This window comes from Aulonocara stuartgranti, assembly GCF_965226115.1.
Source record: "Aulonocara stuartgranti genome assembly, chromosome: 17".
Classification (NCBI taxonomy): domain Eukaryota; kingdom Metazoa; phylum Chordata; class Actinopteri; order Cichliformes; family Cichlidae; genus Aulonocara; species Aulonocara stuartgranti.
Window position 1 is genome coordinate 30,533,819 of NC_138953.1, and position 16,720 is coordinate 30,550,538.

General features: G+C 42.4%; 2 protein-coding genes across 2 annotated transcripts in view; one reads left to right on the forward strand and one right to left on the reverse strand.

Moving 5' to 3' along the window:
• The window catches only part of cacna2d4a (calcium channel, voltage-dependent, alpha 2/delta subunit 4a), a 100,048-nt gene that overhangs the window by 27,254 nt on the left and 56,074 nt on the right, over nucleotides 1-16,720 (forward strand). The window lies entirely within an intron of this gene.
• lrtm2a (leucine-rich repeats and transmembrane domains 2a) overlaps nucleotides 5,573-16,720 on the reverse strand; it is a 30,851-nt gene continuing 19,703 nt past the window's right edge. Inside the window, exons 3-7 of the mRNA XM_082511944.1 lie at nucleotides 12,688-12,917; nucleotides 12,035-12,160; nucleotides 11,411-11,499; nucleotides 10,761-10,918; nucleotides 5,573-9,662 (exon numbers count right to left, since the gene is read on the reverse strand). Of these exons, the coding sequence (XP_082368070.1) occupies nucleotides 9,142-9,662; nucleotides 10,761-10,918; nucleotides 11,411-11,499; nucleotides 12,035-12,160; nucleotides 12,688-12,917 (1,124 nt within the window). The 3' untranslated portion in view covers nucleotides 5,573-9,141. The remainder of the gene's footprint in view (nucleotides 9,663-10,760; nucleotides 10,919-11,410; nucleotides 11,500-12,034; nucleotides 12,161-12,687; nucleotides 12,918-16,720) is intronic.

A 16,720-nucleotide genomic window follows, 5' to 3' on the forward strand; every position in this document is an offset into this window, starting at 1 on the left:
TCCTCTCTACCTTTGTTACTTACTGCAATGGAGGGTTTCTTGTCGAGAGTAACATTCACATAGCAAAATCAAATATTTAGAAGCTGCTTGGTCAAGGAACTCGAGCACATACGCTTAAAGGTGTATTCACTCCTTGTAATGCACATTACATGCTTATGCATTGTGAAGAATGAGAAAGGTAATGTAAGCACAATGAAAAGCACAGCTTGCACACATGTGCCAAAATAAAAAGACAAGCACAGAAATGTGAAGACAAATAGTTTGAACTTGTTTTTTTTCAGTTGATTGGATATATGATGACTATCTTCACTTCTGTGTTTCAAATTGCACAAATGTTTGCACCTAATAATGTTGCAAATTACACATTAACTAAAATAAATCCTAAATTCAAAATATATTTAATATTTGCATGACTTTAAGTATCTAAAAATATTGCAATTCTACGTATAACCACTGAGTGTCAGTGTTTATCTGGACAGAACACAGTCAGTTGTCTATCAGCGTCTCTGTGCATCTTGTGCTCAGCTTTCATGCTCATTTAGTGGCAGATTTAATTTCTTCTTCTTTCATGAAGGCCATGGATTTCCTGTGTCAGAGGCTGATCCAAAATCAGTGCACAGTGACTACAAAAAGACTGTGGTTATACCGTCTGAGGGCTCAGCAATGGATTAGAATATCTCTGTGGCATAAGTGACATGCTGTATATAAATAAACCTATTCCTACTGATGCAGAGGCAGACTTGGGAAAAGAGGAGGAAAGAGTGATGAGTGTGTGTAAATAAAAAAAGACAGAGACAGAGGGATAGAGCAGGCAAAGAATAAAGAGAAGACATTTTACATGGAGGAGGAGAGGAAGCACCTAATAAGGATATAAATGAGCGAGAAAAGGAGGTAAGATCAGGGTGGAGACAAAAAGGGCACACAATAGACCAGACTGAGCAAGTGATAAAGAGACAGAGATGAGAGAAAGGAAGGTGAGAAGATTAAAAAATGATAGGAGAAGAAGTGACAAAAAGATAAATTGAGACAAGAAAACTGAGAGGGGAATGGACCCAGAGAGAACAATGAAAGGTGAGAGGAAAAAGAGGGAAAAGTATGGGAAAACATATACCTATATTCAGATTAGGATTAGGATTCAAGATTATTGTCAGTACACATTTAAAAATACAGGGTAATGAAATACAGTTTGCATCTAATCAGAAGTGCAAAGAGCAGTAAGTGCAAGAAGAGCAGATTATATACAGATAAGGGCAGTGTAAAAGGTGGGAGTAGTTATGTACAGATTATGTACAAGTAAGTTAAGTATACAGATGTTTATACCACATCATCCGTGAAAAGCAGAGATGAGATTCTGAGGCCACCGAAGTGAAAGCCCTCCGCCACTTGGCTGCGCCTAGAAAACCTGTCCATAAAAATTATGAACAGAACCGGTGACAAAGGGCAGCCCTGGCGGAGCCCATCACCCACCGGGAATGAGTCTGACTTATTGCCGGCAATGCGAACCAAGCTCTTGCAACGGTTGTATAGGGATTGAATGGCCCGTAGCAATGGGCCAGACACCCCATACTCCTGTAGCACCTCCCACAGGACACCCCGAGAGACGCGGTCGAATGCCTTCTCCAGGTCTACAAAACACATGTAGACTGGTTGGGCAAACTCCCAAGCTCCCTCAAGTATCCTTGAGAGGATAAAGAGCTGGTCAAGTGTTTCGCAACCAGAACGAAAACCGCATTGTTCCTCCTGAATCTGAGCTTCGACTAGCGGACGAACTCTCCTTTCCAGCACCCTGGCATAGACTTTCCAAGGGAGGCTGAGGAGTGTGATCCCCCTATAGTTGGAACACACCCTCCGGTCCCCCTTCTTAAAGATGGGGACCACCACCCCGGTTTGCCAGTCCAGGGGTACTGCCCCTGATCTCCATGTAACATTGTAGAGGCGTGTCAACCAGGACAGCCCTACAACGTCCAGACCCTTCAGGAACTCGGGGCGGACCTCATCCACACCAGGGGCTCTGCCACCAAGGAGTTGTTTAACTGCCTCAGTGACCTCGTCCCCGGAAATTGGCAAGTCATCCCCCTCATCCCCAGACTCTGCTTCCTCCTTGGAAGACATGTCAGTGGGATTAAGGAGGTCCTCGAAGTATTCCTTCCACCGCCCGACAATTTTCTCAGTTGAAGTCAGCAGCGCTCCGCCAGCACTATACACAGTGCAGGTAGACCAAAGCTTTCCCCTGACAGTTTGCCAGAATCTCTTCGAGGCAGTCCAAAAGTCTTTTTCCATGGCCTCTCCGAACTCCTCCCACACCCGAGTTTTTGCTTCAGTCACTGCCTGAGCCGCGTTCCGCTTGGCCTGTCGGTACCTGTCAGCTGCCTCCGAAGTGCCACAGGCTAACCAAGCCCAATAGGACTCCTTCTTCAGCCTGGTGGCTCCCTTCACCTCTGCTGTCCACCATTTGGTTCGGGGATTACCACCACGACAGGCACCAACCACCTTGTGGCCGCAGCTCAATGCAGCAGCTTCAGCAAAGGAGATGGTGAACATGGTCTGTTCAGACTCAATGTCCCCAGTCTCCCTCGGAATGCTGTTGAAGCTCTGCCGGAGGTGTGCGTTGAAGATCTCACGGACTGGGGCCTCTGCTAGGCGTTCCCAGCACACCCTCACTATGCATTTAGATGCACCGGGTCTGTCCAGCGCCTCCCCTGCCACCTGATCCAGCTCACCACCAGGTGGTGATCAGTTGATAGCTCAGCCCCTCTCTTTACCCGAGTGTCCAGAACTTATGGTCGCAGGTGATACAATTACAAAATCGATCATCGACCTGTGGCCTAGAGCGTCCTGGTGCCATGTGCACTTATGGACACTCTTATGTTCGAACAATAGAGTGTTTGTTATGGCCAAACTGTGATTTGCACAGAAGTCCAATAACAAAATATCGCTCGGGTTCAGATCAGGGAGGCCGTTCCTGCCAATCACACCCCTCCAGGTCTCGCTGTCGTTACCCACGTGAGCACTGAGGTCTCCCAGTAGGACAACAGAGTCTCCAGGTGGAGCACCTTCCAGCACCCCACCCAGGAACTCTAAGAAGGCTGGGTACTCTGAACTGCCACTCGGCGCATAAGCGCAGATGACAGTCAGGACCCGTTCCCCGACCCTAAGGCGCAGGGAACAAACCCTGTCATCCACCGGGAAGAACCCCAACATACAGGCAGCAAGCCGAGGGGATATTAGAATACCCACCCCAGCCCACCGCCTCTCACCAGGGGCAACTCCAGACTGAGACAGAGTCCAGCACCTCTCCAAAAGACTGGTTACAGAGCCCAAGCCATGCGTATAGGTGAGCCGGACTATATCTAGCCAGTACCTCTCAACCTCACGCACTAACTCAGGCTCCTTCCCCACCAGAGAGGTGATATTCCATGTCCCAAATGCCAGTCTTGGTAGCCGGGGATCAGTCCGCCAGGGCCTCCGCTCCTGGCTGCCGCCCGGCACACATTGCACCCGACTGCTATGGCGCCTCCTGTGGGTGGTGGGCCTGCGGGAGGATGGGCCAATATCCCCTTTTTCGGGCTGTGCCCGGCCGGGCCCCATGGACTAAGGCCCAGCCACCAGACGCTCACCCTCGGCCACTGTCCCCGGGCCTGGATCTAGGGCGGGGCCCCAGTAACCCTATCCCGGGCAGGGTAAACTGTTCCCTCAATGTTTTCCACATAACGGTCTTCTGAATCGCTCTTTTTGTGGTCCCTCACCCAGGACCAATTTGCCATGGGAGACCCTACCAGGGGGCAAAAGCCCCCGGACAACATAGCCCCTGGGATCCCTGGGACACACAAACCCCTCCACCACGATAAGGTAGCGATTTACGGAGAGGGAACTGTATACAGATGTTCTATATTGCTATACAGAGGGGCATATATACAGATGTACTATGAACAAATATACAGAGGTACCGATGTGTGGTAATCTACAGAGTGCTAGGAATATAGCTACAGTAGTGGAAGAGTAGCACTCTTGAACAGTGAACAGTGAACAGTGTAAGTACGTACTGTAATGTGAGCATACAGTGAATGTTCATGGTCATTGGGAGGGATGAGGGGGAGTGTAGATGGTTAAGTGACTGTGAATGGAAAGGTTCAGCAGGGGACTGAGTTTAGTAGGGTGACAGCTGTGGGGAAGAAGCTGGTATTAAACCTGCTTATTATAGAGCCTTCTGGAGGGGAGGAACTAGAAGAGTTTATTGGGAAGATATAGTCCCTGGGAATGATGCATGCCCAGCATAGACACCTCTGCTTGTGGACATCCTCAATGGCAGGACGTGGAGTCCCTGTGATGCGTTGGGTGGTTTTCATCACCTGCTGCAGTGCCTTGTGGTCAGCAACAGAGCAATTCCCATACCAGACTGTGACGCAGTTGGTCAGGATGCTATCTATTGCACAGCAGTAGAAGTTACCCAGTAAGTCAGCAGACAGGTGATTCTTCTTCAGTGTCCTCACGAAAAAGAGGCGCTGATGGGCCTTCTTGACCAGGCTGGAGATGGAGATGTCCCCAGGAACTTGAAGCTGAAAACCCATTCAACAGCTGTGCCATTTATGTAGATGAGGACATGGGTGTCTTCCTGAAGTTCACAATGAGCTCCTTGGTTTTTCTGGTATTCAGGAGCAGGTTATTGTCAGCACACCATACAGCTAGGTCCTTTACCTCTTCCCTGTAGTTAAAGTCATCGTTGTCACTGATGAGACCAATCACTGTCGTGTCATCCACAATCTTGATGATGGAGTTGGATCCATACCTAGGTCTGCAGTCATGGGTGAAAAGGCAGTAGAGGAACAGGCTCAGCACACAGCGCTGTGGAGTGCCAGTGTTGAGTGTGATGTTGGTAGAGCAGTCATGGCATGACCTAACATGCTGGGTTCTGTTGGTCAGAAAGTCCATGATCCAATTATACATAGAGTTGCTGATTCCAATTTCCACAAGTTTAGTGATCAGCTTGGAGGGAATAACTGTACTGAATGCTGAGCTGAAGTCAACAAACAGGATTCTTGCACAAGTATTCTTGTTGTCCAGGTGTGAGAGTGCACAGTGTAGTGCTGTGGATACAGCATCCTCTGTACTCCTATTGCTTCGATAGGCAAATTGGTGAGGATCCAGTGTATGGGGAAAGCATGTCTTGAGGTGTGCCAGGACCAGTCGCTCAAGGGACTTCATAACTATGGGTGTGAGTGCTACAGGGCAATAGTCGTTCAGGCACGTTGATTGTTTCGGCACTGGCACAGTGGAGGAGTTCTTGAAGCACGCTGGTACTACTGACTGGGCAAGCGACAGGTTAAAGACCCCTGCAAGCTGAAACATATATATATGTATATATATATATATATATATATATATATATATATATATATATATATATGAAGGTATAGGCTAATTAATGTGTTTTTGACATTGTATACTTATTCCACCTATATCTGCTGATGTGCTCTTTAATCCAAATTATATTTATTAAATAAATAGTCCTTATATTCTTTTAAACCTTATATTTAGTCTGAATGCAAATATGACATAGGTGTGATATGTTTTTATTTAAAACAATGCATATTAACTAGGAAATGCTTCATCACCATCTTCATAGCATCGTTGTCATAATCACAATCATCATAACAACACAACACATGTAGATTTCTGAGCAGTGTAGTCTCAGAGGCCCTTGGTCATCATGGCTGCTGCAGTTTTTACGTAACAAACTAGAATTTATTGTTCTTTATGCACACAGACTATAGGAACAGGATCAAGCTAGCTAAGATACTTAGCTACAAACAACACAAGACCTGCAGACCAGGGGGTGAGAGGACAGTGTTTCTGGATTCAAAGACAGAGTTTAGCTTTTGCTTTCGTTACGGCGCTACCTCAGAGTCTCTAAAATTCAAGGTTATATCACACAGTATTTAATGTCAGCATGTGCATCCATGAAGACGTCCAATGTGAAGCTAATTTGGAAATTGCTTTTGCTTGAGCGCTTTCTGCATCTTTTCAGGTTAGTGAAGCAGCCATTGTTATTAAATTTTGACAAATTTTAAGTTATAATGTACACCCAAGGTGTTTTGAACTCTATGATGAGATGCTCTTTCTGGTCATCAGTCAGCTCTCTTGCATCCAGAAGAGCTAGACTTACTTTTTCTGACCTTTTCCAAATTGTTCTCATTGTAACTTAAATACACATTGAACATAGTTATTATATTGTAAAAACAATCCATTAAAAATAAGCTTGTAGATACAGATTTTGACATCTTTGTAATTGCAATATAGACAGAAAGTATCTTCATAAATGCAAATACTGTTTCTTATTTTAAAATAACTCTGTTTGCACATGATTGAAATATTACCCAAGGGCTTCCAGTCGTTCATCATAACAACAACTCTGCCATACTTTGTGAAGTAAAAAGTCCAATCCTCGATGCCTACTTTACCTACCTACAGAATTCCTGTGATAATATTAGCCTCATCATGGAAATCACTTAATTAGGAAAATTAAACACCTTTTTTGCCTCATTCCAGTTTAAGATTACAGAAGATGCATTGGCAATTCTAAATGAAAATTTTGGAGCATTTAAGGAACATGTAGATACCTGTCAAAAGGTAGGTGTTATTATTTATAGTACAAGTACTTTCCAATCAACATTTGCCATCATATCCAGAGTTTATGTCAGTATATTTAAATGAAACACAGACATTACTTGTGTGCATGAAATACACACGCAGGGATATAATTTGGTCCTCCTGGAAATACTAATCCTGTACAAACAGGGATTAAGTCGCATTATGAAAAAATATTTGTAGGAGATAAAGCCACTGCTATTAAATTAAAAAAAAAAAAATACATGTTAGAGCTCTATGCCAAATGATCCCAACCAGATTAACATTAGGCATAAACTGGTAAACTCTTTCTATGCTTCTTTCAGAAACCTTACCAGCTAGTCAACACAAATAAATGGAAACAACAAAGAAATGTTACACAGATATTTAAATCTAAAACAGAACATAGAAGCCATTAACACAATAAAACACATACATCATGAATTGATACAGAAAAACCGTAAACGGCTACTTTAAACGATTCTGGATTGTTGGGCCAACACACCATAGAAGACTAGTATAATAATATGTATCTGCATCATACCCAGATATAAGATAACACACTATTAATATAAGTTTATTCGCAGCCAATCACAAATTGAGAGGGAACGATAGTTTTAGTATGGGGGGAACTTAAGTTAGTTATTGTACTCTGCTAACTGTAAAATAATAACGTTTACCAGGCCATAGATAGGGATACTCATGAAAACACTACGTAAAGAGCAAACAATCAAACCGTTTATGTGACTGCACTGAGAAACGAGTGTTAATCAAGCGATTCCTCTCAAATTAATGATAATTACGTTTTCTTTTTAAACACAAGGACTCTTTGGCAGTGACATTTTCATGCAACTTCCATTGCATATTGCAGACTGTTCAAGAAAAACAAACAGACAAGACTATGGGAGAAGGGATGCACAAAAGGATGGAGTCTTTAAGGAGTGTGAAAAAAACCTCCTCAAATAGCACTGGATAGAGAAAAAAAAGATAGCGAGATAAAGGGATGAGAAGGAGGAGGGGTAAAAATAGCAGCTTTTTTAGTTTAATCCCTCTTTTTTAATAATCCCTCCAGGCAATTCATCCATCTTAGAAAGAAAGAAGGAGGACAGGACGGAAAGAGAGAGGCCAGAGGGAATCTGTTTAAGGAAATAAAGTGCACAAGCCTGAAGTTTGTAGTTTATAGATGAATTTTTGTAGTCCTTGCCAGAAAACCAGGATTCTCAGAGAGTTTTTTTATGCCATAGTAGCAAACTTTCACCTCTGATAGGTGAAAGGAGTTTCAAAATGAGTTCAGAACAAAGAGCATGTGCTTTAAAGCAAAGTCTGTGGTCCTTTGGATCTCAGTAACTGTGGTGTAATCTTCCTTGATCCAGAAGCATAGTCCAAGTAACACCAGAACATGGATTTGATCTGATTCTTTTGATCTGTCCGGACATTTATCATAACCATCTTAAGCATCAAACAAGTAGGAGCTTTTTCTGAAGCAGGTGAATACAGCAAATTCAACATTCCAGTCATATGGTTTAATCCTCCTTGAGCTGATTGATAAGATCCAAGTCAGAATCTCATGGACAGCTTCACTTTTGAATACCTCCAGGCTCGAATTAGTCCACAGAAGATCCAGAGCAAAAGTGAAGTCTGATCCGAACAGGCCAGAGTCCCACTAATGTGATAAATGAATGCTCATCTGTAAATCCAAATGGTTTTCTGTTACATATATCAGATCTAGCCTCAGTATCTTTCCTTTGATAAAGTAGTAGATCGGATTTCCATCTACAAATCGTCTTAATTTTCTATCAGCTCTCCTCATTAATGTCAGTTTCTTTCTTGAGGTCTTGGAGGTTGAGGAGAAATCAGAGGAGGATCAGTCCAGAAGAGAGTGAACGGGTCTGTGCTCAGGTCTTGGTTTCTTGAGGGGTTTACTGGCTTTGGAGAGGCTGAGAAGGAGAAGGTTACAGATAAACTGAGAACTGCAGGCTACTTCCTGATACAAGAAATTCTTCTCATATTGGTCCAGTCAATACCGTACAAATTATGAATCCCTGATATCTCAGCCCAGGTTTACAAAAACTGGCTCACCGTGCACCATGAGTGTTCTGTAACTACTTAAATGATATGTTTCATACTGAGAGAGAGGAACCAATTTTTTTTCTCCTAGCCAATATACTGGTAAATTCAACAGCAGTAGGTGGCTGGTAGGCGAGTTGGAGGGATGTTTGGGAATGAATACTGCAGTGAGAACGGGTCCAAATGGAAGAGAGAATCTGGGAGCAGATAAGGTATGTGTGTGAGGGAGTATGTTAGAGAAAACGACAGAGTGGAGGAGGTTAAAAATAGAAAAAGAAAGGAAGACAAAAAGTGGGAGAGGTGTCAGTTTGAGAGTCCCAGGGAGAGATACTATAACCGTCTGTGTGTTTAAAACAAGCTCTTCCATCTCTCATCTCTTTGAGCCCTTTTAATTTTCACCCTTTTCATCCCTAAGCCTTTGACGTGCCAAACCCCCATGCCATCACTCCTTTAGGCAACAGAGGAGATCTGTTTCTCATCCCTGTCCTCTCCATCAGCCTCTCCATCCCCCATTAGCGGTTGCCTCTTCTTTAGCTCTCTCTGGTATTTGGCCATCAGGGAGGCGTAGATACAGCCGTAAGCCGCGGCAGCCACCATCATTATGCAAACAATGCCACACACCACGCCGGCAATTACAACCGTACCAATGGCGCGCCGCACGCTTACAGGTCGGTAGCGAGAGCGGGTGCAGTCCTGTGGAGCCTCTCCACCTGTTCCTCCACTTCCAGTGTTTGAAGAGGAATCATCAGCAGTGCTGCCGCTGCTGTCAGAAACTGGCGTCGACCCGCTGGGATTGAGAGCGTTCCTGCTGCAGGGAGGACCGCCTCCTTGTCCCGAACGAGAACCCTCACCCCCTCCGTTCTCATCTTCGAGTTGGAGACAGTAGTTGAACATTTCCACCGGAACGCCACGGATGTCTCGCCCACGCAGATCTTTTGGTAGTGTGCACTCCACCGCATCCACCTTCCCCCCTAAATGGAGAGAGACAGAGGTGTAGAGACAAGAGGACAGTGAGAGGTCATTTATAAAGCGCCTTATGTCGGTAAAGCACTACCAATTAACGGAAAACATAGGAAAGACTTGGTCAGGGGTGGCTGTGCCAACACTGGGATGAGTCATACATCACTTCACAGACACCAAGTTTACTGTGCCCGCAACGCTAGGTTGGAGATAGCCTCAACTAAACCCTTGTATAATTCATGAGATGACATGCCTGGCTTCAGCAAAAAGCGGTAGCATGTGTAGACAGGAGAAATATCTGAGTCACTAATTCCCACTGGTGGCACGAGGGTACAGCCCTGCAAACACAGTATTCGTAACAAGGTCACATGCTAGAAAGCCATTGATCTGCATTTTCAGATAGGGCAGGTTAAGTGACAGAAACAATAAGATAAAAGCAATGCAAAACAGAAAGACAGAATGAGTATTTAGCCCCCAGATTTTTATCTCAGCCTGTGACAGAAGACTCTTTTACAAACACATCTTTCTCTACAAATATCTCCAGATATTACAGCTGTGCATATATAGTAGTCAACACAGGCTGCTCTCAAGCTTTGTCTTACTTTCTGCAAGACTGCTACTGCCATGATTACATGTTGAGCTATGAAATGTCTTCATGCAATTTGTCTGCTCATCTTATGATGTCCAGTGTCCTATGAGGTGTACTGAACTTAGCAGGAGTTAAGCCCAGCAAAGCAGAAGAGAGCAGAATGAAGCAGAGAGGAGAATAGAGCATAAAAGAGAAGAGATGCTTCATTAGCGGGGCAGCTGGGGCCCAAGGCACTGAGGTGAATGTAGATTTTTACACATGAGGAGAAAGAGCGGAGAGCAGCTGCGGTTATCTGATGTACTAACAGCCCACAGAGACACGTGGATACAGTACAAGGAAGCGCACAATGAGCGCGTTAATGCGCATTATCACACTGATGCGCTTATATTATACAGCCAGAAGCACGGTGTTGCAGAAATGGAAACAAATACCCAGCCACATAACCTCTCGTTTCTGCCCACTCCTTCGTGACCCCATTCGGTCACTTTAAAAGTTCTTGTAACATAAATCAAACAGCCACCTCTGTACAGCAGCCACTCCATCCAGTGTTTGAAATCGCGGAGGTTGCAGTCACATTCCCAGGGGTTATGGCCCAGTTCCAGGTGTTGCAGATTGGCCAGCGGCTCAAATGCTGCCCTTTCCAAACCATGAAGCCTGTTACCCGCTAGGGACAGCCACCTTGGAGTAAAAGTAATAATAATAATAATAGTTTAGTAGAATTATATCAGAATAATCAGTGTTGTATGGGTATGTAACGCTTAAAATTGAGGGGAAAAAAAACAAAACAGAATTATTTACTGAAAATGTTTGGTACTACTACTATCAGTCTTACTGGTTATGTCAACATTGTTGCCTTGGCCTGACTAACATGAGTAGTGCTGCTTAGTTTCTGTGCCAGCTGGTCAGCATAGACACAGTGTCTTCAGAAAGGTTTCCAACATTTTCACCTTCTTCTATGAAATTACAATAATCTTATAATCTTCTGATTATGTTAACTAAGATCTCTGCGCTCTCCTTCTGGAACATTATCCACGACTCTGACCTTGTAACTCATGAGAGAATATTACATTGTTCATAATTCTGGATCGTGATCTTACTCTAGTGTTTGGTCCTGTAAGTGAGCACCCGATTAAAATCAGTGTAAATGAATGTATTCTGGTGTGTACCTACCTTAGGCTCTGCAACTCATCCAGTAGGCCGAGAGGAATTGTGGACAGACCATTCAATGACAGGTCTAGACTCTGAAGACCGCTCAGACCCTGTAGAAACATCAAAAGCAGGCCTTTGTTTGATGGTTGGGCACTTTTTTTCATAAAACCCATTGGCTTTACACATCTTTGCCATGTAGCTACTGGCAGCTACTGATTTTAATTTACATTTCCAAGTGAAGTGATGACACAGACTTTTCCTACTGACTGTTCTGATTTAGTGGATGAAAGTGCTGGGAAAATGGTTTGTTACTAATTTAACACCTGGACAGGGGCCCAATCTTTTAAGTATAACTGCTCAGGTTGGCTCGATTAAGCACAGCCCGTGAAGTTCAAATCCAGACGCTTAAGCTTTAGCTTTGTGGTATCAGCTTTGTTTTCTTTTTCAGTCACATTCAGTACACTGTAATGATAATACATATCACCCAGTACACGGAAGACAAAGACAGGTTTTCCATGCATTTTAGCAGGGAATATTTGAGTGTCCTATGTGATTTGTAGTTGGAATAATGCCATTTATTCTGTATTTAGTGAGCAGTGTTGAAGGCTTTACGAAGTATGGTGCTGTGTAATTTAGAGTGCCTACCTGGAAGAGGTCTCTGTCCATTACTGTTAAGGAGTTGTTGCGCAGAGTCAATCTTGTCAGGTTGGACATGTCTCTGAATAATCCGGCTGGTAAATTATCCAAGTAATTATTAGAGAGGTCCAGTTCCTAAAAAACACATGCAAATTATGCACAATTTAGACACTGGTGGTAGCTGATGATCTTTTTGAGTATTACAAATAACTTTAACTTAATCTGGCACTTATGTTTAAAATAACTAGTGGTGTTTTGGTGGGTATGAAAATCTGAATTAATCAAAAACTGCAAACGTTTCATTGTACATTAAGCCTTGACAGGAAACAGAAGCAATTACTTCTATCTGATATGGTAAATAAGAGACATTCATAAATAAAGAGCAGCCAAGTGTTGTAACTAATGAGGTTGTATTCATTGCACAGAAACTATCAATTGTTTTGTTGCTGCCAGCCACAGTAAATGCAAATTTTTCCTGCAAAACCTTGAAAATGTCAACTTTTTCTTAACTTTTCAGACTGAGATCAGAGGTTTTCTGCAGTTTGCTCAATATAAGATCCGCCAGACAATATCACTTATTGTGCTGCACACACAGTGATGAACAACAATGTAACAACAACCCACAACATGTTCAGCTTTGAGGCAAAGAAAAATTTCACAACCTCCAGAGAAGTGAGGTTAGCAAAGGCAGCTGCTCCCAGCGAGGCGAGTTTATTGTTGGTTAGCAGGAGTGAGCGGCTCCTTGGAGGCAGGAGGTGCAAGGGAGGCAGAGAGGAGAGACCCCGGCCTCTGCAGTCCACCACCAGGCTGTCCGAGGAGCAGAGACAGGGAGGAGGGCAGGAGCAGGTTGGCGGCAGCAATGCAGCTAGGAGGCAGAGGACACAGAGGAAGACTGGGGGAAGAGAGAAGGAGGGAGGAAGCAAAGGAAGGAGAAAACACACTTGTGAATTATTATTTCAATTATGTGTACAACCGGAACGGACTGGAGGGAAAGTGTAAATTATGATTATGACTTTAATTAAAAAGTAAGTGCAAGAATCATTATCCAGCCCATGGTAAGTGTCTGTGAAATAGCCTCTCAATCTACGACGTTAATAAGGAAGCAGAAACAATGATTATCTTTGATGCCAGTGAGGATGTTAAAGTTGTGTCAAATACACAGAACTGTACAGTTTTATGTAGAGAAAGATGTAAACGAGAATTAAAGAGGAAAGGGAAACAGACTCGGAGAAGTGGTTTTTGATTTGATTTTTCATTTCCATGATTTAGAAAGCGTTTTAGAAACTGCACAGAGAATCTGATTCATCGCTGTCTGATTGAAAGTTGCAGAAGAGATTTCCGCTACAAATCTGAGAAATCATGCAAACTTGAAACATGTTCCGCCTGAACTATCACAGCTGAACCAAAACAAGACTCAGACTAGTTACCGTGTCTCTCTTTCCCTTCTCTCTGTGTGTGTTTGTGTGCATCTCATGAGGGAAATCCCCTTTGTTTTATTTCATTTTCAGATCCTTGTTTTCCTGCAGACTACCGTCATTTCATCATTTCTGCTCATTATCTCTGTTTATTTCTCCTGTTACATCCTTCCTCTTTGTTTCAAGTTTTCCTCACTGTTCTTTCTTTTTTTATTACTTCAAACTTTTTTTTTTACTCATTCTTCTTCTCGTTGTTTCTCTGTGTGACCTAACATCTGTCTGTCTCTCTCTCCCTTCAATAATTTTCCCTCTCCCACTCGAGTCTCTTTATCTTTCTCATTCCCTTTCACTCCAAGTCTCTCGGCACTGCTCTGTATTCCCTCAGTGTCTCGTTACAGTGGCTGACTTTCTTTCCATCCAATTGCTTATCGGCACGACTTAGGCTTTATCTCTCTCTGTGCATGAGTGTGTGTGAGTGTATGTGTGTGTGGGCATGTGTTTGTGTGTTAAGCAGCAACAAAGCGTAATATTAAGAAAACCACTTTGTCTATACTCCAGACACAGACACAGCACTTTCTACATCCTGACAGGACTCTTTGTTTTGCCACCAGATTTCATCTCTTACATCATCTGCATATTATTAGCATTTAATTTTTAGCGCACAACTCCCTTTTGCCACACTAAATCTCGCTCACTCCCTTGTTGTTATATTATTTTTTATCTGCATTCAGGTTCATTCCCCCCCTCACCACACACAGTGGTTCAGATGGCATTTAACGCTCTGAATATGACAAATCTCAGTGAAATAGATCTTTGGTTGCCAGACCACATAGCTGAAAAAAGAGAAAACAACATGATGAAGGTCAGAAGGTATGAGTGATATGAAAGTCATATCATTCTTCTAAAGCCGCTTTTCTTTCCTCAGGGCTTCTGTATCTCATTACTGATAAAATATGAAGTTTGTTATGGCGCAGTGAGAAAGAGCATTAATAATATAAAGTTTTATTCCTTTTGAACTGGTTCTAAATTGACTTTCAGTGAGGAAGAAAACCAGGAAATTCACTACCAGAAAGTGAACTTTAGCCTAATTAATCATAAATGAGAAGTCCTTCAGAATGGAATGAAGGGCTGACTGATGCTGAGATAAATGTATTAATGGACGTATTTGTAGTCTCATGTCGAATTGTTATATAGTCTACTGTATAGTTTATTGAGCACATACACTAAACGAGCTTTATTCTATAGGATAAAATGCATAATCAGTGTATATTCATTCAAAATTTATTTTATTGTCTTTTCTAAAACTTTAAACTCTTTAAGCTAAAACTGTAAAGAAAAAAAATTTGCTTGATTTATAACAAAAGCCTAAAACAAAAGCATCATTGTGAAACAGAATTGGCTTTTTATTTCAGTTATTTTTTACTGATAAACTTTAATAGCCTTAAAATGTTACTGATAAAAGCCAAAAACAGATTTGAAATTAAAATGAGATTATTCACTCGGAGTTTGCAATATAATTAAAACTACAGCAGTTAAATAGAAGTCAGCACTCAGTAATTTAGAACTATAATTTTCCTGTTCTAACAATTATCATCCAACAAATATCTTAAAAGGTCTTTTTTTTAAGTTATTGCTTCTTGTTTGCCCCTCTTTTCTTTTCAAATCCAAGAAAAATACCAATTTTTTCGAGAGCATGATTTTTTTCTAAGCTAGTTGTTTTCCTCCCCTGCCTGGCTATTCATGAGTTTGCAACCACTTGGAAAATCTTGTCACCAAGGAAAAATGTACTGTGTGCCACAACCGGTTGCTTAAAGTTGCTGGCTATCACCAGGTGAAACTGCACCAGATCCACTTTGCAGTTTCTTTTGTCACTATCAGATTGCCTTGGCAACTCATATTTTGCATTTTACTCATCAACTTGTCTGAAAACAAACCCTAACTAAGTAACTGCTAACCATTAGTAAAACACAAACCAGAAACTGAGAACGCTGTGACTTACTGCTACTACCAGCACAGGACCACATACCTCTGTGCAACCAATTTCATGCTAGTGATTGCCGGCAGCCTTTAGAAACCAGTCTCCAACCAGTTGCGGAATACACTCTAGTGATTTCCAGAGGGTCACTAACCTGTCTCCAGATATGGTGAATGGGACTTTAGCGGTTGATTTCACAGCGACTTTCACCAGCCTCCATCAAACAACTCAGGTAATAGTGGAATACACATTTTTCTCTCATTGCCAGATGGTTTGCTAACTGTTCTTTAGGCCTGTGTGACTGGGGAGTGATCTTACCAACTTCTGATCATGTGAAAGTGGTATAGAGTTTCTCATCTAAAAACTTTGCAAGACAAAATAAAGCTCATTCCCCCATTTTTTTTAAATCTTGAATTTCTTAGATGATGGTAGCAATTAAAGTTGTTTCCAAGCAAGAATTGCTATTTTGGTTTCTTAGCTTATTTGTGAGCTACTTTCCCTCATTCTTGATAAATTTAACTAAGCACTTCATTTGTTCCTTTTACATAATTCTTTTAATCATAATATTACATGATTAAGAGAATTTAGACTTGCACTGGTGCAGAAATAGTCCCTTTTTTCTCACAGTTTCCTTTCCAGACAGAACATGACCTCCCTCACTCAGGACATTGCCCTATTTTACATTCTGATCCAAAGAGCTTCAGCAAGTGAAGGCTGTGCCCTCATAAAAAAGTACTAGTGCTCTAGAACTCTCTCTATCCTACAGTATAATCTTAATCTCTGGGAAAAATTAACTCCACTTCACAAATGGATAAAAGGAGAGATTTTTATAGTATCCCGAAGCTTCCTGTGCCGTCTGACTTTGTAGTGGAAACGCTTTAGAGTGCCAGGCTTTCACTCCAGCAGCTCAGTAGGAATCTAGAAGGCTTTTGCTATACAGTGGCTTTGAATTTCCCAAAACAGGTTGGAGCTATTTGTAAAGGTACAGTAGTGCAGGAGATTTGCGAGGATAATGTAGCTCCGAGGTAGAAGCACTGTTATACAACTGAGAGAGCAGAACGGAGCTGGAGAGAGAGAAATTGTGTTTATTTTTCTCCTCTCATATAATGTCACATTTTCAAAATGCGGTCGTCTTTGTGCACCAAAGAATACGTTTGCTTTATTTTGCAAAGGTATTCCTCCTCTCTCTCCACTCTCTCATATCTGTTGCCTAACACCGCCCCTCTCTTCTCCCATCCCTTTGCTACTGTACATTATAACTCATCCTCATCATTTGCTATTTTATCTAGGGATTGAGAGTAACGT